Genomic DNA, 27,481 nt, shown 5'->3' on the forward strand with positions numbered 1-27,481 from the left:
ATGAAGATAAATTAACATTAAAAATATTTAAGAAGATTCTTGTCTAAACATTTCATCTTTACCCCATGAAATATTATTCAATGCCTAGGAATTACTCTTTTCATAACTGTGTTTTGTGTCACATTTAAAAACAACCACAGCTTTCTTTTGCATGATTCAATTATCAGTGTGTGTTCTTAATCACCTCTTTCCCCCTACGCTAATTTGATATTGTTTAATGCCATGTTTAGCACCTGAATTACAGTGTGACTTTGAAAATGGAATTTGTAACTGGGAACAAAGTGTGGAAGATGACTTCGACTGGACTAGGAACCAGGGTCCAACTTCAACACTGAACACAGGCCCAATGAAAGATAACACTCTGGGCACAGCCATGGGACACTACCTCTATATAGAAACATCGGGGCCACAGGGATTTCAAGACAAAGCTGTTTTACTCAGTCCGATCCTTAATGCCACGGAAGCAAGTAACTGCACCTTCCGCCTGTACTACCACATGTTTGGAAAGCATATTTACCAGCTGGCAGTCTACCAGAGAATCTGGAGCAATTCCAGGGGACAGCTGCTGTGGCAGATATTTGGGGATCAAGGCGACAGATGGATAAGGAAACACCTCCCAATTTCCAGCAGGCAACCCTTTCAGGTAGGATAATGGGTTTCATAATATATATTTGAGATGCTTTCTACTGTCTAAGCAATGTGAAATATCGCTGTAATCTTGAATTAAAAGCTGGTGGAATTGGAGCAGAGATACTTTGAAACACATTCATCATTTACTGAAGGGTGCGCTAAGGCTCTTTGAGTTGCTGAGATCCACGGCTACCTCAATAATGAACGTTTAGCATCTCCTCAGATAAACGCTTGACACTGGAAAGAGCTGCAGGTCCCTCCAATATTAAGTACCTGTTCTGTTGAAATTAACACAGGTCAGGGAACCCTGATTGCTCTTCGAGCAGATGAGGGAGGGTGACTTGATCGGGGGAGGGGGAGGGAAATGGGAGGCGGTTGAGGGGAGGAGGCAGAAATCCTTAATAAATAAATAAATTAAAAAAAAAAACATCAGAAGAATGCCCTAATCTGTGAATTCTGCAGACTACAAACTCATATGCCTCTTGAATACATCGTTTGACATTTTAAATTTTTATAAGTGAGCAGCTAAAATCCAGACAGAGTATATATTTTTATTTTCTAATTTTTATTATTGTTTAACTGGAACATATGCATTGCCCATGGTTCTGGGCTTCATAAAGACAATTTATTTTAAGTAGGTCATGTACTTTGACCGTATTCACCCATTTTGCCCTGTTGTTTTTCCTCCCTCATATTTAGTTTGTTATATATATATATATATATATATATATATATATATATATATATATATAATCTGGAATTCACAAACATGGGGAGCATGTAATATTTAATTTCTTCAATCTGCCTTATTTTTGTTAATATAATCTCTAGTTGTATCAGTTTTCCTATGAATGACCCATTTTATTTATGTATTTATTTATTGGTATGACTGAAAAAATTGCATTAGATATATCCATGGTTTTGTTCATTCTGTTAATTAACTGGCACCTAAACTGATGCCCTTACTTGGCCATTGTGAATTGTATATAGAAAACATGGATGTGGAAGAACCTCTATGGTATATTGACTCTGAGTCTTTTGGTTAACAGTTCTGTGTTAGTCATTTGTTTTCTATGTCCTCTTGGTCTGGGAGTGGTACAGCTAGGATGGAATATCCACAAAGAAACCAAATAACAAATATGAGAATGTGGGAAAAGGGAGTTCTTACACTGGTTAAAATGTCATTTCACCTAGCCACTATGGAAGTCAGCATGAAGGAGCCTACTGTACTGGAAAGAAGGCACGCTTTATTAAAGAACACATCTCTTCCCTCAGGAAGAACTCAATTTTGACTCCACATTACCTTATTCCTGGGTGGAATACCTTTTTTAATTTTAAATTTGGCATGTCTTCTAGCTCATTCAAATGCATATGTGTCTTTTTACAAATTTGTAGAAGACTTTGATATGTTTTATGTTTTCTTTTCTTATCATTTCCCTGAAGTTAAATCAGAGGCCCCTATTTGTTTGCCAGTTCTTTAGATATAAGGGAGAACATTTCTGAGAAGTTGTCATTTGCTCTTTAGAAAGAAAAGCTTGTAAGTAGCAGAAACAGGATTTAGACCAGATAGAGTTTGTGAATGGCTGCCATTCCTCCTCTTACCAGTACTTCCTGAAGCCTGTAACATACAGGAGCTCTAGTATTTATTCTTCCTCCTGCTTGTCAAAAAGATCCATACATAAAGTATTATAAGGAACATCATATCTATCTATGACTCAAAGTTCTGTGTTTATTTTTTTCATGTGCTGAATCTTGTTCAGCTACCAACATTGGAAGCATTTATCTCCATTTAAATGCCTTAATCATGTTAACTATTTTACAGACACAAACATAGCCCCAGAGAAGCTAACAATCCAGATGCACATTAACTGTGACTCAGTTGGTAAAGAGCACACAAGAATTGGTAATTTGTCCAGAGACATAAAAGTAGAAAGCATGAAATCTAATCTACCGTGGATAGGGTGATATCTTCCTCTTCTGTCACGAAGACATGGTACAATACAGTTATTGATATTAAATAATTCTTAATATTTAGCTAGGTAGTTTATAATTTAGACCAAACAGTTATTGAGGACATTAACTCATCTTGTGAAGGCTACCCAATAACTTGATTCCATGAGAAAGCAACATTACAGGAAGGCAACTTCACAGTCAGGTGAACATGGGATTTACTATAGTACCCTTCCTTATGAATCTAAACATGAAAGTTGGGAATTGAAACCCATTGCAGCACATAGAAAGTATTCTCCCTGATCGTAACCAGTCTATTGTCTAATAAAGGAACTTATACATGGAAAGTTCTTTTGAACTTTTATTTTTAATGAAATACAACTAAGAAATGATAAAAGTACATTGATAAATAATGAAAGTACACATTTTACATGTTTTATTGATAGTCAAGGTAACTTAAGTGGAGTTCAATTTATTTATTTTTTTTTATTATTATTTTTTTTATTGATAAAAGAATAAAGAAAAAAAAAACAAATTTCCACCTCCTCCCAGCCTCCCCTTTCCCTCCCCCTCCTCCCACTCTTCTCCCCCTCCTCCCACCCCTCTCCCCTTCCCCCCACTCCTCTCCCCCTCCCTCTCCAGTCCAAAGAGCAGTCAGGGTTCCCTGCTCTGTGGTAGGTCCAAGGTCCTCTCCCCTCCGTCCATATCTAGGAAGGTGAACATCCAAACTGGCTAGGCTCCCACCAAGCCAGCAGATTGCGTAGGATTAAAACTGCGTGCCATTGTCCTTGGCGTATCATCAGCCCTCATTGTTCGTCATGATCAGAGAGTTCAGTTTTATCCCATGCTTTTTTTGGTAATAGTCCAGCTGGCCTTGGTGAGCTCCCAGTAGATCAGCTCCACTGTCTCAGTGGGTGGGTGCACCCCTCGTGGTCCCGACTTCTTTGCTCATGTTCTCCCTCCTTCTGCTCCTCGTTGGGACCTTGGGAGCTCAGTCCAGTGCTCCAGTGTGGGTCTCTGTCTCTATCTCCATCCATCACCAGATGAAAGTTCTAAGATGATATGCAAGATATTCATCAGTATTGCGCTAGGATGGGGTCATTTCAGGTTCCCTATCCTCAGCTGCCCAAGGAACTAACTGGGGACCTCAGCTTGGGCACCTGGGAGCCCCTCTAGGGTCAATTCTCCTGCCCACCCTAAAGTGGGTCCCTTAACTAAGACTTGTGGTTACGTGCTCCCCTATCCAACCTTCCTTTATCCCGATCCTCCTATTTCCCCAAGTCCCCCCTCCTTCCCTTCTACCTTTTCTCTCCCCATCTCCCCTTACCCCCTTCCCACCCCACCCCCAAGATCCCACTTTTCTCCCCGGCAATTTTGTCTACTTCCCTTATCCAAGAGGATAACGATATGTTTTTCCTTGTGTTCACCTTCTTACTTAGCTTCTTTAGGTTCGCCAATTGTAGATTCTGTGACCCCTATTTATGGCTAGAAACCAATTATGAGTGAGTACATCCCATGTTCTTCTTTTTGGGTCTGGGATACCTCACTCAGGATAGTGCTTTCTATTTCCATCCATTTGCATGCAAAATTCGAGAAGTCATTGTTTTTTACCGCAGCGTAGTACTCTAGTGTGTATATATTCCATACTTTCTTCATCCATTCTTCCATTGAAGGGCATCTAGGTTGTTTCCAGGTTCTGGCTATTACAAATAATACTGCTATGAACATAGTTGAACAAATGCTTTTGACATGTGATAGAGCATCTCTTGGGTAAATTCCCAAGAGTGGTATTGCTGGGTCCAGGGGTAGGTTGATCCCGAATTTCCTGAGAAACCGAAACACTGACTTCCATAGTGGTTGCACAAGATTGCATTCCCACCAGCAATGGATGAGGGTACCCCTTCCTCCACAGCCTCTCCAGCAAAGGCTATCCTTGGTGTTTTTGACTTTAGCCATTCTGACAGGTGTAAGATGGTATCTCAAAGTTGTTTTGATTTGCATTTCCCTGATTGCTAAGGAAGTTGAGCACGACCTTAAGTATCTTTTGGCCATTTGAAGTTCTTCTGTTGAGAATTCTCTGTTCAGTTCAGTGCCCCATTTTTTAATTGGGTTAATTAACATTTTAAAGTCTAGTTTCTTGAGTTCTCTATATATTTTGGAGATCAGACCTTTGTCTGTTGCGGGGTTGGTGAAGATCTTCTCCCAGTCAGTAGGTTGCCTTTGTGTCTTAGTGACAGTGTCCTTTGCTTTACAGAAGCTTCTCAGTTTTATTAGGTCCCATTTATTCAATGTTGCCCTTAATGCCTGTGCTTCTGGGGTTATACCTAAGAAGCGATCACCTGTGCCCATCTGTTGTAGGGTATTTCCCACTTTTTGTGTAACAGCTAGTCCCAGTTTCGATTCTGAGAAACAGTGCAAGAATCAATGCTTTCATTAATTGTAATATCAAAAGGGAAATTGCCTAACTTGGTTCCCAGTGAGATAACAGGTTCTCAGGAAGTATGCGCTTAACAGTAAATTTCATAGACATTTCTGGATCCCTCACTTAAAATGAAATGCATAAGATAGTATTGGATAGTAGGTATGGGAGTTCTTGCTTTGCCTGTTCAGCTGTAATAAACAGAAATGTCATGTGTAGCATGGCCAATAAAGACTTTACAAATCATTACAGACAATCTTTTGACATTTCCATTTGAATATTATTATGAATAATTGCCACATAATAGACCATATATGTTTGATGCTTCAGTCAATACGACAATCAAGGTAATGAACACATACCCCATTGGTCTCAGAATTGCCTCCTGCCCTCACATGAAACATCTTTCCGCCCTCACTTAGCATCTAGTAACAGCCACTACTTTCTGTGAAACTTAAATTTTTATATAAAGGAAATCAGAGTGCATGAAATCTTTAGTCACCTGACTCATTCAGAATAATCATCTCAAGATTTATTTAAGCATTAGCATATATCAATAATTCATTCACAATTTATGCATTAACTTGTTGATTGAAGTATGGGCTATTGTAAATAAATCTTATTTGAGCAGATGTGTACATGTATTTATATAAACATTGACTCATTTCCGTAGGTGAAAAACCAGTAATGGTTATTTATCCACCTTTGAGAAATGTACGCTTATCATTTAAGACACTCTTACTGATTTTAAAGTTCACTAATTTTTATTCCTATCAGCAGTATATGGATGTCCCAGGTCTAAGCCAATGTCTCTTATATTGTCTTTTAAATTTTGCTCTTTTAAAGCCAGTGGCAGCATCTAATTGTAGTTTTAACTCGCATGCTGTGGCACAATGTTGAATACATTTTCGTGAGATTAGTTGGCTAGTGAATATTTGTTTAGGATGTATTTTACAATCTCTCATAAAAGTTTTAAAATTGGGTTATTTTGAGTTTTTATATATAACATATATATATTATATATATATATTTTATTAGAGACATGACTTATACTGCAGTTTTATTACTCTAGCACCTAGTACAGTATCTGCAACTCAGCTGTATAGTAACTACTTACTGAATGATTGGACTGGACAATGAAGTCATATTTAGTAAGTAGAATGTTAGGACTATTTTTTGTACATTAGCTTGATTTTATCACCTCATATGAAAATAATTATTATTACTTTTAAATTTCTTTGACTACGGAAACAATGGTTGACTTTTATAAGAAAGTCATTTAGCAATTCTGATAACTTTGAAAGAGCTGGGGGATGACTTGGTATGTAAAATGCTTGCTGAGTTCAAATCTCCAGAAACTACGTAAAAGCAAGACACTGTAGTAAATGCCAATATTCCCAATTCTATAATTCTATTATACCAAAGTCAGAGGCAGGGATAGGGGAATCCTCAAAGGTTTATGGGACAGCTAAATAGCCTAATGTTATGGTGAACAAGAGTCCTTTCCCCAAGCAAGATGGAGGATAAAACCCAAGGCTCTCCTCTATCTCCACACATGAGCTGTAGTACAAAAGTAACCATACATACACACACACATAGTATGTATGTGTACACATACAAGCACATACACACACACACACACACACACACACACACACACACACAAAGAGAGAGAGAGAGTTAATATATATGTGGAGAGAGAGAGAGAGACAGAGATAGAGTCTGAAAATTATCTTTTGACATTTGGGTATTATTCTATTTGTATTTTAAATTCAGTATTTGTGAACTTGACATAAAATAGTCTCATTTTTATTTTGACAGGCTTGTGTAATTGCAGATTTATATTAAAGTAATAGTTTTAATTAACCCATAAAATGTATTCCTTCCTCTTTTCTTGTGATCAAACTACTGTTTTCACATAATTTACATAAATGTTCTTTGGAAAGTAAAGATTTTGGGAGCTGGTGAGATGACTCAGTGAGTAAGGACTTTTGCCTTCAAGCATAACTACCCAAATTCTACCCCTGGAGACACATGGTAAAAGGAAAGAAGAAAATTGAGCAAACTGTCCTCTTACCACCATACATGTGTACAGACACACAGAGTAAGTAAATAAATGAATAAAATAACAAAATGTTAAGGAAAGGAAACATGAAGATTTTTACGTTTGTTAGTTTCATTCTAAAAAATTTCAACATCTCTCTGTGACAAGCATGCTTTGTCCCTAAGAACAGCTGGCATTAATATTTCTTTGGATCTTTTTTTTCTCTTGTTAGTTCTGTCCTTTGTTTTGATTTTTTCATATTAATTTTATTATTATCCTTTAGGAACATGTTTGTTTTCTAAGAAGAGACAGAAATGGGTGGTTTCAGATGGGAGAACAGGTGGGAATAATTCCAGAAGAATTGGGCAAGGGGGACACTATAATCAGAATATATTATACAAATAAATTGTTTTCAGGAAAAGAAAAATAGAAAATTATATGACTAATTACACAAGGATTAGCAGTCTTCATCTGCATCATCGGTCTGTACAGGAGATGGATTTTGTTTCTCAATGGAAACATAGTCATAGAATTAGAATATTAGTAAACAGTGAGATATTATTTGTCCCTACTCATTCAATCTGCTGAAGGAAATGAAGCCATTGTCTTTAAAGTCTTACAGGCACTGAGGAAGAAAGACTAGGTTTTAAGACTTCTGAGTTTTTCCTCAGTTATTTGACATTTTAGTATATTTTCCCTTATTACCCATATAATTAATCAGTTACATATTAGATATGAAAACCAAAATAGTAAAAAATTATATATTAAAAATGTAATATTGTAACACACCTTAAAATAATATTCCACTACACTGCAGGTTATGACAAGTGCCATTACCAGGAGGAATTTTCACTTTTAGCCAATGTAGACTTTGAGATACCTTTAGACATGACTGGTGCTCACAACCATGTTACACTCTATGTTAATGTTGTCATATGTTCTGTTTATTCTAGAACATTGCCACCAGATGATCATAATCACCTGTGGCCCTAGAACTTGACAAATATGTACTGTCCTTGATTGGCACAGTTGATAGACATAAAAGTCAACTTGACCATGATTTGTTGTTCAACTTCAAGAAATTCTTAATGTTCTAAATAAGTTCTTTGTAGTTAATGTGTTCAAAAAGGTTTGTTGCATTTAACCAAAGTTATTCAATATTTCTCAGAGCTCATAGTTTCCAGCATCCTTTTGAGATGAGACATCTCACTTTCTCCTGGTATTGAACTACCAGAATATTTCCATGAAAATTCAGTTTAGCAGAATGACATCTCATGGGGACAGTCTAAGGGATTCACATATCAAAAAGAAAAGGCATTTGAGACATATTCAGCCGCAGAGGCTGTTGAATTAAATGAGAGAGAAAGGAAACTTTATTACAGCTATTTTGAAAAGCATCTCAAAATTTAACTTTTAAAAATGTTTCAACTCCTATACTCAGCATACTACCAACATTATGAAGGAACATTTCTAGCCACAAATTCTTTATTGCATACACCATCTCTTACATGTCATGGTTTTATTCACCGTAGTGGTAGTCCAGGCATATAATGAAAAGTAACTTTCTCATATATTTACTATATGATATTTTCAACTACTTTGTGGTTGGCTGACAAAATGTTACATCAAAATCATAGAACATGATATTTTAATTCATTTAACTTTAAAATTAATCTGAGGGATAGAAGAATGACTCAGCACTTCAAAGCACTTTTTTCCCTTATAGATAATCAGCATTTGAATTCTACCATCCATATCACCTGTCTCACCTATAATTCCAGGTCTAGGAGGTCTAAGGCCTTTTTTCTGGCTTTGACAGAATCCTGATATCCCACAGCCCACGGATAGAAAGGAAAGAAGAAGAAGATAAGGGAGGAAGAGAGGGAGAGAGAGACAAAATTTCGTGTGTGTGTGTGTAACAAACTTTTTACCAGGAATTCAACCTATGTGTGCCCTAGCACCATCAGGTTTGGAAATCTTTGCTTCATGTAGTTTCCCATCTTGTCTGTAGACAGAACATGCCTTCTTATATTGAACTGTGCGCTCTCTTCCCTTTGCCTTTCTCCTGAAAGAATGAATCCTTGGTGTGGGCTCTGCTTTCAAGGCATTCAGTGAGAAGTGTTACATAACCCAGTTTAATTCAATTTCTTGATTGTTTGACAATACAGAATCCAGAGATTTTTTACTGGCAGCTCATTTTGTTTCCAACTTCCCTTTTCCCCACTGGAGAACATAATAGTATACAAAGAAGACCAAGGATAAGGACATTTGAAAAAGATTTTTAAAGAAATGCCCCAAACTTTTTGCATTGTACTGTAACATTGCTGTCTATGAAGTTCACAGTGGAGAGCCACAGCTGCAGGAAAGGGACAAAATGTCTCATAATGTGTTAAATAAGTGCATGATTTTGTGCTGGACCACATCCATAGCTATCTCAGCTGCAGAGAATACTCTGATTAAGTTAGGAAGCCTCCTCTTGCATTCTAGAAGCCTGCTTTAATAGTAATAACAGAAATCTTTTCAGCTAAATTTTACAGTGAAAGATGGGGTGATATTTTAAATAATTTATAATATTTTGATATTGCATTGTAGAATATGCCTATAAAAACCACTGTTGCATCATTTTCAGTACTCCTAGGTGAAAAATGCTTAAGTTATGTTGTAAATAAACAGGGCCATATTTAACAAATGTCAGCTTTATCCAACTTTCCCTGAAATTACATACAGAAGTGCTGATGACATAAATTTTATGTCACTTTGTCTAACATTTTTCTTGCAGTCGTGTGTATTTTGTGAGAATTTGCATGGAACGGTTTTAGATGGAGTTTTCTGACATGAGCTCTCTGTGAACAGCACCCAAGGGTATGTTGGTGTGCATCGCTCCCTCCATGTTGGGCTATCACCTTCAGTTCCTCAGAGGTTGTCCAGCTTCAAACGTTATCGCAGTCTTCTGTATCGTATCACAGAAAATGAATACAAAGACAGGGAAGGAGGAGAGGAGGCAGCGGATCTGACCAGTTCGCCAGACACAATGACACAGCATCCCATAGGAGGCAGCGGATCTGACCAGTTCGCCAGACACAATGACACAGCATCCCATAGGAGACAGTGGCAGGAAGAATATGAGTTTGAGGCCATCCTGGGCTAGCTAGCGAGATTCTGTCTCAAAAATAGGAAAAAAAAAACAATAAGCAAACAAAAAGGAAGCAGTACAACAAAAACAGAGATAAGAAAGGTTAGAAAACAAGTCCAACATCTCCAATCTATTCTTTTCAATCTTCCTGAACTTGTTAGAACTCCTGTAACAGTAAACGTAACCTTTTAATTAAACTCTCTGCAATCATTGTAGGGTACTGCTAAGGGTTATCTTCATTGGAGATGATATGCAGGAAAATTTGAAATTGATATGTATTCATGATAGTACCTAAATGTGTATATAATAAGAGGCAGGAAGGAGAGAAAGATTGCAGGTATCAGGAATTATTCTTTGAAACTCTGCCAATTTATAGACAAAAACAAACAGAAACTTTGAAAGATAAGTATTAAGTATGAACAAGAATAAGCTAATTTTATGTTTTTAAAATCTTGTCAGTTTGTGGATTACTTTGAACTTGAAGCTGTGTTAATTTTCCTTTTCCCTCCCTTCCTTCCTTTGTTCCCTTCTCCATGTCTCCTTTACTGTCCTTCCTTTCAACCCCCCCACCACCACTTCCTCTGCTTCCCTTTCTTCCTTTATGTAGGCCAGCATTTCATTCCTTTCTACGGAGGAACCTTGCCAAATCCCTTTGCCCCATCTCTCACTGGATTTAGGAGAACAAAGTGAGTGATGCCTCTTGCATCCGTGGCGGTCCTGTATGATTTGGCAGATTCTGTCAGGCTGAGGCTGCAGAGCTGGCAGATAGCTGTGTCGAAATCTCCTCTGTGGGATTTAGTTGCTCTTTGGAGACTTGTATACTCATGCTGCATTTGCCAGCACCTGCTCCACTCACCTCAACGTTGCAAGGACTGTTTAAATGATTTGTGAAAAGGTGGAAAGGTGTGTCAAATCATCATGACTGAATTATCTCATTGAAAATTCTACATGCCATCTGATACAAATAATCCTAATCAGACCGACGTACTCTCTGGACACACAACCAAAACAGCAGCTCCTCTCTAATGTATTGTTCAGTCTGTGAATAACAGAATGAAATAAGTCCTGAATGGTTTGTCTCTACAGAGCCACATAATTTTCATCACATGAAATACATCAGATTTGCCTTTGCTCTTCATTTTTAGAGCATTATAGCACACTGAACCAAACCCTCTTGCGGATACTGGTGACTCATGAATTTTGCTTTTATCTTCAGTGGAAATCTATGTGTCACGTAGTGTTCACTCAGGAGAGAGTCTGGGGCTTTTCTGAAATTCTTTGTCAGATGATTGCTTTATCTTGATTTGTGCCTTCAGCCTTTTTCTCATTCAACAGAAACTATTGTGCTGCTATCTGTTAGAGCCCAGCGATCTATACCAATTTACACTTTGAGTCTGGCCTTTGTCTAGAACTGTTTATGGAGCCTATTGGTTCACTTTAGAGGAAGGACATGATGCATTCTTATTTCTTAGAATGTCATATTGGAGATTTGGGTTTTAGGACAAACTTTTGCTAGTTTGGAAGAACTACAGACCTTACAGGATCTGAGAAAGGAAAATTTGTTGCTCTTGGGATGAGCCCCTTATTATTCATCCAAGCACCACCGTGAAACTGTGTTTACAAACAACAAACACAGACTCGACAATTCAGCAGTGTGTGTGTGTGTGTGTGTGTGTGTGTATCTGGGTCTATTAATGGTCAAACAAGGCTGTCAAGGGAGAAAGAGAGTTCATAGGAGAGGTTGAAGGGAGGTAGCTGAGAGGGGCTGAAGGGAGTAAAAGGAGGGGGTATAGTGTAATTATATTTTATTTAATTTAATGTCCATGTCTAAAGTAAACCCCTTGACTTCCTGGTACTGACTGACAACATGGTTCCTCTTACAGCTTGCTTGTAAGATGCTTTAGAGACTGTTATCTAAAACTGTTTTGAAGCAATGTCATCAGTTTTTGCAGAACTAAAACTGCATTATGAATGCTGCAAGATGAGTTTTCTGGAAGGGAATATTTTTAAAGAGTATTTTTTCCATAGATAAACACATTCTATCTTTCTTTCTTATGTCATTATTTGTTTTGGAAACATATTCATTCATTATTACTATCTTGAAGTCTTGAACTTGAACTGGTAATAGATAGGCCTGTGTTGAAATTGCCTAGGAAATCTATCATCTATGCTATGATGTAAAACCTTCTACCAAGAGGAGGGGGGACCCAATAATATGAGCAAATGGAATTCTGAAGTAGTTATGGTAATAGCTGACTATTTAGCTCTGAGTCATTTTCCATGAGTATTGAGAACAGAGAAGGAAGGTGAGGATATTTAAAATATGATAAAAAGAAATAGGGCCCAGCCTACATAGCTCTAAATTTCTATACTGCTATTTACTCTGAATATTTGATAGAATTTTTTCCTCACAGTTTCTGAGTTAGTTTCTGTCTATTAAAATTTCATATTTATATAATCTAGCTTTAATAACCTCATGCAATCTCAATCACCATCATGATATTGAGGTGGTACCATTCTGAGATGATTAGGTTGAGAGCTCCAAATTCATATAGGGATGGATATTCTAATAAAATGAGGGGATTAGTTATTTAGGGATGTCTACATGTAAAGACATATCTTTGTTTTTTCTTTCACACATAGTGAGGTGGACATTTGTACTCTGGCTGCTGTACAGACTCCACACACTTAGCATATGTGCTTTCATGATGTGATGCCCTATCATGTTGACACAGAAAGAAGGCAACCAATTTTTTGTTGTTTTTGTTGAGAAGATGTGGTACTTTGAACAAGTAAGACTTCTATAGACTCATGTGTTTGAATGCTTAGTCATAGGGAGTAGCACTATTAGGAGGTGTGGCCTTGTTGGAGTAGGTGTGGCCTTTTGGAGGAAGTGTGTTACTGTGGAAGCAGGTTATGGGGTCTCCTATGCTTAAGCTATGCCCAGAGTAGAATACAGACTGGGCCATTGTAGCCTCTACTGTTTTGCTCCCTAGGTTTTTCTTGTTGTTCTTTTTTTGTTTATTTTGTTGTTTTGACATATCATTTGGTTCTTGTGTTTGTACCACAAGTGTTTAACTCCTCCTGTTGCCTGAGAATCAAGAGGTAGAACTCTCAGCTCCTTCTCTAGCCCATGTCTGCTTGCATGCTGCCGGGCTTCATGCCATGACAATAATGGACTAAACTTCTGAAACTGTAAGCCAGCCCCAAATAAAGTTTTCCTTTATAAGAATTGCTATGGTTATGGTGTCTCTTCACAGCAATAGAAATCCTATCTAAGAAAGACGATCTATAGAGAGCTAACGAATGACTGCTGGGAGAGGGAGAACTGGTCTCTTTCAGTAATGATTCTTTTATTAATTGTCCAATACACTGTGAATTATGAATCCATATTCAGGTTACTTGACCTGGAATTCTATATCTTTCAGAACTGTAAGGCATATGTCTCTGTTCTATAGAACTGTGATATTCTGTTTGATCAATAGAAAAAAAAACAAATAACTATACTAACAGCTATAATTTAGAATATTTGAGATGTTCATTGAGTTATATGTGTGAGACCCTGTCTCAAAAAATCTATAAACACTCTGTAAAACAGTTTGGTTGTTTATTATAACATTAAACTAAAAATTTCATCATGTAAAAGAAATTCCATTCTGTTCCAAAAGAAATAAAGGTTTATGCCTGAGGATAAACAGATGATAATGTCCATTCAAATGGATAAACCCATTGTGAAAATCAGTAAGTGAAATGGCGCTCAGCAAGAAACAGGAAGATAGAACTAAAACAATAGAAATGTGGAACACTTTCAAAAACACTTACGCTCGGTGAAAGACATGGACATCAAAGACATCAGTATATGAGGCTACTAATATTATACTTCAAAACCATAAAAATGAATGGGAGCCTTGGTGGGTTGTGCAAAGGGGGTGAGGAGTGGGGGGAAGGGGAGAGGGGTGGGAGGAGGGGGAGGGAAAGGGGAGGCTGGGAGGAGGTGGAAATTTGTTTTTTTTTCTTTATTCTTTTATCAATAAAAAATGTTAAAAAAAAGATAAAATGCAAAGAGGTGAGAGCATCTTGTGATGAAGGTTCTGCATCTTTATTAGAGCTATATCTACATGATGCTATTCATCTCATACACTAAACTGTAATTCAACAGGAATAGACTTTTATCAACTATATATTATGCTTATGAGCATAGATTACATAAACATTTTGAATGAACATATTATACATGTGGTAGTTACTTTTAGACAAAGAAATGTGCTTATTTACAGAGCTGGTAAAAAGATTAATGTGCTGGCTAGTTTTATAGCCAAGCTAGACACAAGCTAGCGACATTTGGGGAGAGAAAGCCTCAGTTGAGAAAATGCCCCCAACAAGACTGGTCTGTGGTCAAGCAGCTAGTGCATTTTCTTGATTGATGTATTGATCGACTGTTGCCTGTAAGTGGAAGATGAAATAAATCCTTCCCTTCTCAAATTGCTTTTGATCAAGGTAGTTTTTATCACAGCAATATAAACTATAAGTAACTCAATGTTCCAGTGGATTTTAGTTAACACTCTCTTAGGATATTCTTGTGGTTCTCCGGGCTGCAGCCCCTAATTAAGTGACTTTACATGTGTAACAGTCACACTACAGTTTTAAATACCCAGCATATATATACATACACAGTAATTTTTTTTGTTAAAAGAATATGAAAGATTTGAAGCAGAACTGCTTAGGGAATGAGAGTGTGTGTATTTGAAAATTTTTAAGTGTTTGTAGTGAATCTGTTAACAATCCCTTGTTATGTTGTTGAATTTTATTGTTTTTATATAAAAATCAAACATGGCTGTAGTAAGGGAATTGAAAGAATGCACTTTGCTGGAGTAAGGTAAGATTTCCATATTGACTTGAATATGGAACATCTTCCAGCACTTTCACAAGATACCAGGGAGTATTAAGCAAAGGAAAGAAAAAGTGTTCTAGTAAAGTTACAGTTTTATGTAAGAGAAACCATTATATATGCAAATTTGTCATTAGTGTGTTGAGAAGTTAGTACCAAAATATGTATAAATGATAGGTCAAATTATCCTAAAATTTGCTTACATGACACATAGTTAATAACATATTGCTTCCTTGGGTTCTCTTTCAGAAATATGGCTTTGATATTAGCCATCACAGCTGCCACCATGTATATCCAATCTGTCAGTACCCTTCTCATGGTTCTTCTGCATAATTTTTCTTCGGAAGATGGCCTTTTCCTCAGTTTTTTGTATTTCTGATCTGATTTGCAAACGATACTTTAAATTCATTCTCTGATTCAGTAGCCTTCCAAATGAACCTTTCTTTTTTTCTCAATGACTACCACTGCCATTTTACGGTTTCTGTATGACAGAAAATCTAGTTAAACAATAAGATGTGTTCCCTTGTGGTTACCAATGTGTTCTATCACCACACCTTATCTGAACTTCTTTACTCATCCTTCACGTCTGTTTCTGATAGTTTTCTGATATGTCCTTATTATTGTTAGTACCCACTGAGAGAAAGCTTGCACATTTTCCATCTCTGAAGATTCTTAACTATGGATGAATGCTAGAGCTTATGGTACCCCTTTAGGGCATTCTATATCTGAAGAATGCAAGGAATGAAAGTGTGGGATTCTTCTTCACATCAGGGCAACTCTGAAGGACCATCTAAGAGTTAGGAATAAGGACAATCATTCTGATTCCATCACACTCAACTTCTTCAGTTCTACACTTCTTTATAGCCTCCATTGTTTTGATCCCTAGGCTTTTTGTTTTGTTTATTTTCTTTTGCTTTTGTTTTTGACATGTATCTTGGTTCTCACACTTTCACCGCAAGTGTTTAACTGTGTGTATACTATGTGTGCACGTTCACATCTGTGTATGTGTTCGTAGGTGTGTGTGCACATGTATGGAAGACAGAAGTGAATATCATATGTCTTCTTTAATTACTCTACATTATATATATATATATATATATATATATATATATATATATATATATATATATATATATATAGGTGGCTTCTCACTTGAATTTAGAGTTTGCTGATTAGGATTGTCTTAACTTACTAACTTTCTCTGGTGAATCCTCATTTCTCCCTCCCAACTCTGGTCTTCACATTTGCCCAGCTAATGTTTTACTGCTTGGCCATAGACCTCTCAGAGCTTTCTTAGAAAATATCTTATACCCCAAATCTCCATATCACTTCCAGGGACCTTAGCTGAGGCAGAATTTTTCATAAAGTTCTGACCGTAGTCCTGCTGGGTCACAGAAACTGAGATTAAATCAACAGCTTTGCTCAATGTTTTTCCTTCAAACTTTTTTTTCTACCAGTTTTACTTGTGCAGATATGAAATAGAAAAATCATGACTAATGCTCACTTAGTGTTTTTGACATGTCAGATGCTGAATATTGATATAGTCTTTCCATCACCCCATACCTCTGAGAAGATTCTGCTCTCTCATGAAAGAAGTAAACACTATCATGTAAAAATTAACACTGCCCAGATCCCTTTTTCCTTCACTCTTACAATTTCCTAAATATAGAAGAAAACCCCTTTCCAGAGCCAGTTTGTGCCCTCCTAAAACTTTTAGTTAATAACACCTTATCTTGAACACCTAGCCATTTTTTATGTCCCATGAGTTTTTCCCTTATAGCCTCCAATGCTGTATATTAAGGAGAATCATTTTATTAAAAAATTTAAATCAAAATTAGTAATGTTTAAAATATTTTATGAAATATTAGGTGATTTAGAAAAATTAGAAAGTAGAAATTAGTAGGAAACAAATATTCTTTCTACTAATTTCCAATATAGTAGCTTTTTTAACTTCTGGTGTGTGTGAAAAGGAAAATTTGATTCTATAATCACTATGAAGAATAGCATAATGTAGTTTTTGTCATGAGAATAAGAAGAATTATTAAGTCAGTTTCATCCAGTTTGAAGCATTAAACAATGATGAACCCATTTCTGATTCATTACATGCACATATAATTTCTATTTTAATTTTTCCTTTCTTTAGATGGTCATTAGGATTTGTTTCCTAAGACATTTTAAAATTTTATTTACACTTAACTGTTATGATATGTGTTTTATATGTATTTTATTATTATACAGTTCTTCATTTGGGAAAGGAAGAATAGAGGGGATTGATAGTGATAGAAGGAGATAAGAGAGGAAATATGGAAGAGTACCTAGAATGTAGAGGTTGTTGAAGAACTAACTTAATTTTTAAAAAATAGAAGAGATAAATATTACTTTTTCTTCTTAAATTTTCATATACCAACACGATTTCTACCTTTTATGATCCCTGCTGTTTATATACAACCACCGTAGACTCCACAAGATTGCTATTTTGGGGAGTCACAATGGAAGCAGCATTTTTCCGCTGCTTTTGTTGTCTTCCAGGTGATTCTGTGCAGGTAGACTCATAGAGCTGCCATCAGCAATGTGAGTGGAATTTTTGAACACTTTTTAAAACTTTCTTTCTATTTATTCTTTTTGTCTTTCACATCATGCTTGTCTATCCCATCCATTTCCTTGTCCCTTCATATCTGCCCTCTGCTCTTGTAACCTCCACCAATAAAATAAAATATAATATAATAAAGTTTAAGAAGAAAAAGAGGGGGAGAAGGAAAAGTTGATCTTACCATAGAAGCTGTAGCGAGACACATTGAGTCACGCAGTAAGCCCTTTTATCATTTATCTTTACTTGCAAGTGTTCATTTCAAAGAGTCATTATCTGGTTCAAGGCCTCTGGTTTTTGTTACATATGGATGCTGAATCCTCACTGAAACTCCTCTTGGTTATATCCTGCTGTTGCCCTGTGTCCTGGAGACCCTGCAGCTATGAGTCAGCAGGACCAGTCCATTCATGTGCACCTGCAGATCACAGATGTGATAGGTCACTATATAACCCTGGTTCTGGGCATGGGCAGGTGCAGAGTTGATCAGCCTGCCAGTTCTCAGTTGCCTTCACCACCAGGGTGACATCTTCTGCATTGCCCAAGTTAGTTTACTCCTTGACTCCTTGCAGCAATGAGCAAGAGGCTGGGCTGGCTCTCCTGTCTTCAGGTCCTCAGAGTTGATTCTCCCACACCTATACCTTCAAGTCCTGCTCTATTGTGTGGCCTAGATATGGCGTAGGGGCCACTCTCCTGAGTGCTGCAGCTGATGAAGAGCAGGGATAGTCCTCCAGATCTTATGACCTCAAGGCCAGCTCTTTCTCCTACCTAAGGCGTGGATGGGGAGGGGGTGTACTCTATAGTGCTGCCCACAGGAGGCACAGATTCTGTTCTCCCAATTGGTGCAGCAGCAGAGGTAGATCTCTCATTCTTATGACCTTAGGGTTAGCTCTTCCACCTTCCTCGGGTATTGATAGGTGAGGGGCATCTCTCTCCTGACCATGCCTCCATATAGCAGATGAGGGGAGGGATCATGCTCACATTTCTGGGCTGTCTCATATGTGCCCTCATCAGCAGGGTCAGCTCCTCTAGGCTGCCCAGACAAGGCACAGGGCTCCACTTTTTTTATGTGATTTCTCTGTCTGCATGTACAACTTTATGCCAGAAGAGGGCATCAGATCCCACTATAGGTGGTTGTGAACCACCCTGTGGGTGCTGGGGTTTGAACTCAGGACCTCTGGAAGAGCAGCCAGTGTTCTTAACTGCTGAGCTCTAGCTCCAACTTTTTTTTTATTAATTTATTTATTTATTAAAGATTTCTGTCTCTTCCCCGCCACCGCCTCCCATTTCCCTCCCCCTCCCCCAATTAAGTCTCCCCCCAGCCTGAAAAGCAATCAGGGTTCCCTGTCCTGTGGGAAGTCCAAGGAACCCCCACCTCCATCCAGGTCTAGTAAGTTGAGCATCCAAACTGCCTGGGCTCCCACAAAGCCAGTGCGTGCAGTAGGATCAGAAACCCATTGCCATTGTTCTTGAGTTCTCAGTAGTCCTCATTGCTTTTAATCAATTGTGAGCATTAAGATTTACCCAAGTTTGTTTAAAATGTCTGTACAAGTGGACAGCGGCTACTTTCCAGTCTTTTGCCTCTTTGTTTTCAGAATATTATGATTATTAGATGAAGGTATAATGGAAATCACGAGTTATTATTCCTAATCATCCAGTTCTAGAATTATGTAATACAAATAGACTTCTGTTGGTGCTACAGAAAGCTGGGAGATGGGGGTAGTTCTCCAGAGGTTTGAAACCAGTTGTTTTTAAATGGGTCAGTAGAACATAAAGGAAAAGCCATAATACGAGGATGAAGGAGAAGCAGAATATGAACTCGAGGGTTTAAAAGTTAAGGCCCAATTTTACCTCTGGTTCTTTGTAAAATAATGCAAGTGAGTGTTTTACGCTTCAAATTAACTGAACAAACCCACTAATAAACATTACGGGCTTTCCTTTTCTTATGTAAATGTGTGTGAGGTGAACTACTGCTTCTATCGGCAAGAATCGCCTCATTCTGTCCTTTGAGAATGGTTAGGTGGTGTTTGGTGTTAGCTCATTGCACCATACTGTTGACATACATACACTACTGCTCTTTCTTGCTTATTGACTTCTTTCTCAAATTTCTTATCTTTTTTCACATTCTTACATAATTTTATGTAAAATTAATTTTTGAGGATTTAGTGAGAAGTTAAACTTTGGTTTATTGTTTTCACACACAGTGGGGTTCCAGGCACTTAAAAAGAAATAGTGATTGGTGCTTGCATTTTCTAGAGAGAAAATTCACATGGTGGCATGTTACTCAAAACCAAGCTAAACTTGTATACTTGGCTGTATATTTAGATATTGGGGTGGCTTTGAAAGTTAGTTGTTACTGAGATTCTCTGCTAAATGAAGTGTGGACTAATCATTTCATGTTTAATTTCTTTAACACACGTCAGTCTTGGGTTTCATCTAAAACCAAGTACAGGACTCATACAAAATATGTGGGAAATTATCCTTATTGAACAGATAAATAATTGTTTGTTGTCATTATTGTCAAAATGATGCCATATAAAAGCCATGTACATTAATGTTGTATGCAAGATTATAAATAATCTAGAGATGGTTTAATGTATACAGCAGAATATATGCATGTAAGACTATGTATGCCACGTTGTACTAGAGACTTGCACAGCTGCAGTTTTGTATCTTATGGGAGGGCAGGGCTTTAGAACCAATCTGTTATGTGTACCAAAGAACAGTTGAGGTGTCCATATCTGTTCAGATGATGTCACTAAAAGACAGGGAATGTGAGAAGTGTCAACATCTCCTGCAGCCAATTGAGCAGACCTGAGTCTCTGGGACACTAGATGACTCATAAAATGGAGCCCAGCTAACTGGAGACCTTCTAATTTGGCTCCAAAGCCCAGGATGTTGCATGCTTCCTGCCCTTTGTTTGCACACACACTGCCTGGACATACCCCCCCCCCCCCATAGATACACACATAACATGGGTTCTGTTGGTCTAGGAAACAGAATGCTAATGGATTTGGTATATAAGGCTGTTCGGAGAATAAATGCAGAGGAACTTTCAGGACGTGAACGCATGAGAGATCATTGAAAATCTCCCTCCAGGAAAAGCCATGTGAGTTTTGTCTTTAATCCCTCCTCTTTGGTCCGGAGGAATAATTTAGGGTCTGGGCTGGCACCGGACTCTGACAGGGTCAGTGTCATTTGGACTCATTGGACAGTAACTTGGTATGACCTTAGTTGATTGGATAATGCATGTTTATATAACAGTGAACATACACATTAAACCAGATCTGAACCTTGATGCTGGTCTCTGAAATCTGCTTTTGAGAAAGTCCTCCATGACTCGGTCTCCCTCTCCACTCCCTCTTCGAGCCTCTAGCGAGAGGGAGTAAAACCCCTACAGAGATTTGTGCAGAGTTGTTTCTGGCAGTTGAGTGTGCTGTGTCTCTGTACCTCTGGTGGAGGGGGGGGGCGTGTACAGTGATCTGGGAACGGCAGCCGGGGAAGAAGCGCCAGGAATGGTACCTGCACTTATTCACTCAGGATTCCTCTCAATGAACTTGCATATCATACTAGAATACCTTTGAATTTTTAGGGATGAGAAGTAACTTGAAACACATGTTATATATTTTTTTTCGGATTGTTCCAATTTTGTTTCATCGTGAAACATAATACTGGAGTCTCAGGTTTCTTAATTATTGAGAGTTCAGGGTGAGATGAAGCATATGTCCATCTATAGGATAGGTATATGTGATCTAGAAGAAACAATAGTTAGAGGCTTAGGGGAATAGAAGCTGATGGAAACTCACCAAATTAAAAAACATTTTAATTTGATGCTTACAGCAGGTCACTACACACGACTATGAGAGTCTAGAACAATGGCAAGCAAAGTTTCCTTTGAAGCAATGAAATTAATAACAAATCAGTGTTTAATGCATTTTTCCATATAGCAAGGTTGAATCGTTGCAAAAGTGGTTTAAGAGGCATTAGTAAAAAGTAAAAAATAAAGAAAGGCATTTCTATCCTCTCTCATATCAGTTAATGTCAGAGCTAACCCACATGTCAGAGCCTCTGGGAGAGAAAACACAAATGTGTGCACAGCTGTCGTAGCTGCCAGGCAGAAAACCCTGGGCCTCCTTACCTGCTTTGCCCTTTCAATCAAAGGATCTGCATATTTCTCACAGATCCGACATTTTTCTAATTCATACACTGCTCAGAGTCTTCAACACTATATTGTCTCAATCGCTATACATTCCATATTTGGAATTCCAATGGAGTGCCTTAACACTTGGTAAAAACAAAAAAGACTTTGGTAATTCTTATGATAAAATGTTTGGGAACTAGCAGATTAACTGATGTCTAAATTGAGGGTCACAGTCAGTGTGGGAATCCTCTTTTCATATACACAGGAAGGGTTAGAATGCGACAGCTCACTCAATCCTATCACTTAAATAGCATTAGGAAGTCTACATTCTGCCTTTAAATAGTTCTGAAAAGATGTCAACTTAAATGCACTGAATGAGAACCAGCTAAATTACAACAAATCCTAATGTATTACCATCTTAATCAAAGCTTTTTTTTTTTAGTCAGATTTTATCTGGGTCTCGTTCTATATAAAGAAGAGAACTCACTGGGCTTTTCCCTTCTGCTGGATAGACTGTCCATACCAGCTTGCAGCTGCCAGTGCCAAAAGCACTCCACACTTGCTTGCTTGCAATATCTTACTAGAAATCACATTGTGATCCAAATTTCTTTTTTTTTTTTCGATAGCTACAATTTGATAAGTATGTGAATAACATTTACAATTGCTTCTCATTTAAAAGATGTAAGCTTATACTTTTTAATATCAGTTTATAGAGGAATATCTGGGCCCTGGAACATCAAGAATAGCATACCCGGGAGCAGTCGCTTCAAAAGCCAAAAGAGATGAGCACTGATTTCCGTATGCTGCTGGATTCCCAGATGTAATTTATTCTGGGGTTTCTTACCTAGTGCTGTAAAAACTGATTTTAGGGACTGCCTGAGGCTGATTGCCCCCTCCCCCCACCATGGGTGGAGTTAAAAGAGAAACAGGCTTATCTTGTATTTGGTGAGGCCGGAGAGACTGTGACTTGTCTAGGTGACTCAGTAGAATCAGAGCAAAGGACTGTGCCGCTTTGCTTCAGGAACTGTGGGAGGTGTAGATCAGGATGACTTTGATTTTTTGATTCATAAAATATTCATTTGTCAGAATATTTGAAGTTTGTGTTTGCACGTGTGCACACACACTCACACACAGGCTTGAGTTTAGAGAAAGCGCTAGTGAGCAATTTCATTGGTCACTTGGTCAATGGGAAGTTGTGACTTTGACCTCTAACCAATTCATCAAGTTTGCCACCTTTCCTGTCTACTCTATTACTTTTAAAATATACTATAGATTGATAGCAGCTCAGCAGTTCTGTTATACAAATGGGATATATCAGATAATATACCACCATGTTTGGTGAAATTTTATCAAAGAGTTTAGGTCAAATATTGAGCAATTATAATGAAAATTTAACTTGCACAAGCAGTTTAGATGCTTTCAGTTTCCAGCCTCAAGATTCAGAAAGTTCTTTTTAAAATGACATAGAGAATAAAGATTTTCTTTTTCATCATAAGCCAAAAACTTCCATATGGGAAAACTTCTACATAGGAGGATAGATATACTGGATGCTATACCTTTTTAAAACTTATTTTTTTGAGAATTTCTTATATAAGTAATATATTTACATCATGTACATACCTTCTTTTGCTTCTAATTCCTCCATATTCCTCCCTAGAGTTTCTCTCAAACTTTTGACCTCCTCCAAAATTCTTATTGTTACATATATTTTATACATTATTGTGTACATGCACATGTGTTTAGGGCTGACCATGCAAGACTGTATAAACTCTCTGGGCCCATGTATCTACAGAACTGAGTCTCTCTCTCTCTCAGCCTGGCTGCTACACCTTACAATCTCATTAAATACAAAGACTTAAATAAAAAAAAGCAAAAAGCTGTATGGAATTTTTTTGTTGTTTGTTTTTCTCAAGACAGGGTTTCTATGTGTAACAGCCCTGGCTATCCTGGAACTCACTCTGTAGACCAGGCTAGCCTTTAATTGACAGATATTTGCCTGTTTCTGCCTCCAGAGTGCTGGGATTAAAGTCGTGCGCCACCACCACCCAGCTAGTAGATGGGATTTTTAAGGCTCTATTGCCTCTACATTGAGGGTGGTGGCTCACATCCACATCCCAGCATATGGAAGGCTGAGGCAGGAGGCCTTCTGGGAGTTGGAACCTAGCCAGGACTACATAAATTCTTGAACAACATGGGCTACAGAGTGAGACCTTACCTCAAAAAACCAAAACAAATGAAAAGCAATGATAATAATACCTATTGCCTTTAATACTCTAGCAGAGGTAACAAGGTCAGCTAATTTCAAGGGATGAGAAGAGCCACAGGCAGGTGAGTGTTTTTTAGGCATGTTCCTGTCCTAAGCTGTGGTGCAGTGTAAATAAAACAGAATAAAAACATTAACAATTTTACTAGTAATATTCTCTTAATAGTATATGAAAATATAAAGCAATAATACATGAACTTTATTGCAAATACTTTCCTCTGTATAAATTTTTTAGTACATTTTACTATTTTACATGGTGTCACACCTGCATGTATGTTCATGCACTACTCCTGTAGTCCAGAAGAGGGTGCTGGATACCATGGAACTGGGGTTCCATTTGTGCTGGGAACTCAGATGTTCTACCAGAGTAATCAGGTCTTAATCTCTGGGCCATCTCTCTATCTCTCTAACCCTGTTTTTCTTGTAGATTTCTAAAATTAAAATTATCCCTTTCCCTTTTGTAATTTAAAGAAAGAATTTGAGTTCCTAAAGGATCTCTAAAGTTTGTGCATAGCCCCTCATGGCATCCGGATAACTTCTGCTGGTATCTGTTTTATATTTTAGTCTTTCTTAAGTAAAAATATGCGTTAATTTGGGGGATTTTAATGACTTAATTTGTCCCCACAAGCCATGTTATGTTAAAATTAATGACCAAATAATGATAAAATATCACTCTGGGGATCAATGGCTTAGTTGGCAATAAAGTTTTTATAGTTAAATTTATAGTAAATGGACAAGAAGGTTAAAATCAATTTTTTTTACTTTAAGGAAATAAAACTCTTGAGTGACAGAACATGATGATGGATTCTTCAAATACACGTTTCAAATGTCATGCCAGAACATTTTTTATGACCACAGTGTCATTAAAAGCCTTAGTTTCAAAGGCAACGGTTGTTTTAATTAGAATGGTATTTTAAAACTTAAACTGCAAGTGAGTTTATAGCAGAACACCTAGTATGCAGGGCACTCCCTCTATGGGAATCTGAGGGACAAGAGCAGTTATAAAGTCCCTAAGTAATGAAGTGTGACAAAGACCGGTGTGGTGTCCATAACGCTGCAGGGCTAGCGGGAGAAATGTCATGTTTTCATGATAGAAATCAATCATTTTCTCAACACAAGGGACTGTCTGGAGTACAGACACATGCCTGTTACTCCAGAACTTAAGAGGCTGAGCCAGGAGGATTGGGAGTCAGAGGACATTCTGCATGAGGGAGTAAGTTCCAGGCTAGTCTAGGTCATCTAGGGAGAGCTTGTCTCAACATCTCCTTCACAAAAAAAGAAAACAAGGTTTTTTTTTTGGTTTTGTTTTATATATTATACATATATTATATATAAAGCAAAACCAAATGATACAGAGCCACTCTTTAAATATTGAAATGGTTTGTACTGTTGAAGATCTACCCTGTTTAGTCATTAGTCATACTGGGAGAAGCCACTGAAAGAAAAACAAAAGAGCAGAAATTTGGTTGAAAGGACTAGGTTTGTTTTTTTGTTTGTTTTAAACAGCCAAGAGTTGTCTTGGAGTATATCAGGCATCATATCACTGGGGCCTAGAGGTGAGTTATTTGCATTTTCTAGATCCCATTCAAATACAGTGTGAGTATTTCAGAGTCTACAAATTCCTTCTGCCCCATCCAGAGCTAAAGAAATAAAGTTCTCATGGCATATGTACTCTCAGCAGACACAGAAGCAGATCTACAATGTCAAGAAGAGGTGATAGATAAGTTACTTTTTCCTTGCTCAGGAAAGGCAGGTTTATTCTGGCTCAGTGTTAGGGGCCAAGCTATCATGGAGGAAACATAGTGATGCCAGGAATGTGAGACTTGCCATACTATCTGCAGTCAGGAAGCAGTGTGAGAGAACACTGGTGCTCAAGATGCTTTCTCCCTTGGTTCACTCCTAGGTCTCAGGTCAATGGAATGGTGATGCTCACATTCGGAATCACTTCCCTGTTCTGCAAATCTTGTCTAAAAGCACCTTCACTTATATATCCAATGCTGTGTTTCTGTACTGATTATAAATCCTTCAAGTTGACTGGAAGATTACTATCAGTCCATATGGCAAAATGCACCTCAAAATGAACAAAAATAAAATGATAGATTTTTTAATACATAATGTTCTATATATAAAATTATTAATTTGTTTTAACATATCCTAATGTCTATCTAACAAATAAAACCATTATTCTTAAGAGAATGTGATAATTGAGAAATAGCCAAAGAGGAAGGAAAGTATCTGGAAACTCACTCCCAAGTGGATTTAGAGAAGAAAACACTTGGAAAAATTACATATAAACAGGTACAAATTAAATTGCAATCTAACAAGAAGGCTGTGTAGGAAGAAGAGGGAGGTACATGAGAGTCGTAGAAGCAAAGGCAAGTTTGTTGAAATTAGATGACAGTGTGGTGGGGTAGGAAGAATTAGCACTGTGTTTGGTCTTGGCATGCTATGTAAATAAAACCTGTTTGGGATATATCAGTCACAGTACCTGCCATGTAAATGTAGGGAATCGGCCTCATCACCATAATGATGTAAATTGTTTTAGTTGGAAATAATCTTCCCCAAATAAATAAACATTTACCATGATTTGGGTATGCTCTTCAAATGCTGGATAGGTGGAGTTTTGTGTGGAGACCCCTAACTTCACAAATAATAACATGGAGACTTATTATTAATTATTAATACTTGGCTGATAGCTTAGGCTTGTAACTCACTAGTTTTTTTCAACTTAAATTAATTCATATATTCTACATTTGTTCTACCACATGGCAGTACCAGCATGGCATGTTCATCTTCTGCTTCCCCTGCATCTGGCTGCTGACTCCACCTTCTTTATCACCATGATCTCTTTTTGGCCACAAGTCCTGCCTAACCTCTTCCTTCCTAGCTATTGAACCATATAGCTTATTATTGAACCAATGAGCGAAACATCTTCACAGTGTCCAGAAAGATGGTTTCACAGCAATACAGTATGGCTCTCAGTGCCTGCCTGAGAGCTTGTCTGATTGTCTGACCTGGGATGCCCATCTGTAATGCTGTGAATATGTTTTACTACCATTGGTTAATAAAGAAGCTTCTTTGGCCTACGGCAGGGCAGAATATATCAAGGTGGAAAATCCAAGTAGAGATAAAGGAGGAAAGAATGCAGAGTCAGGGAGACGCCAGCTAGCCACCAAGGAAACAAGACATGTAGAAAACAAGGTTACACCAAAGCCATATTGCAATACAGAGAGGAATAGAAATGGGTTAATTTAAGATATATGAGCCAGCTAGGAATATGTCTGAGCCATTGGCCAAACAGTGTTGTAATTAATACAGTTTCTGTGTGTTTATTCGGTCCTTGGCATCTGGGAAACATAAGCACAGTCTCAATTTATACTTGTTTTCAATCAGAGAAGAGGATAACATCTAAATGCAGAAATGCACACA

At 37.7% G+C, this 27,481-nt stretch overlaps 1 protein-coding gene across 2 annotated transcripts in view; it reads left to right on the top strand.

Annotated features, from left to right (window-relative positions):
- The window catches only part of Malrd1 (MAM and LDL receptor class A domain containing 1), a 598,349-nt gene that overhangs the window by 154,162 nt on the left and 416,706 nt on the right, over positions 1 to 27,481 (top strand). For both annotated transcript variants that reach the window (XM_075971104.1, XM_075971103.1), the window contains one exon: positions 231 to 643. In XM_075971104.1, coding sequence (XP_075827219.1) covers positions 231 to 643 — 413 coding nt within the window. The remainder of the gene's footprint in view (positions 1 to 230; positions 644 to 27,481) is intronic.

Source organism: Microtus pennsylvanicus, chromosome 4, assembly GCF_037038515.1.
Source record: "Microtus pennsylvanicus isolate mMicPen1 chromosome 4, mMicPen1.hap1, whole genome shotgun sequence".
Taxonomy (NCBI): Eukaryota; Metazoa; Chordata; class Mammalia; order Rodentia; family Cricetidae; genus Microtus; species Microtus pennsylvanicus.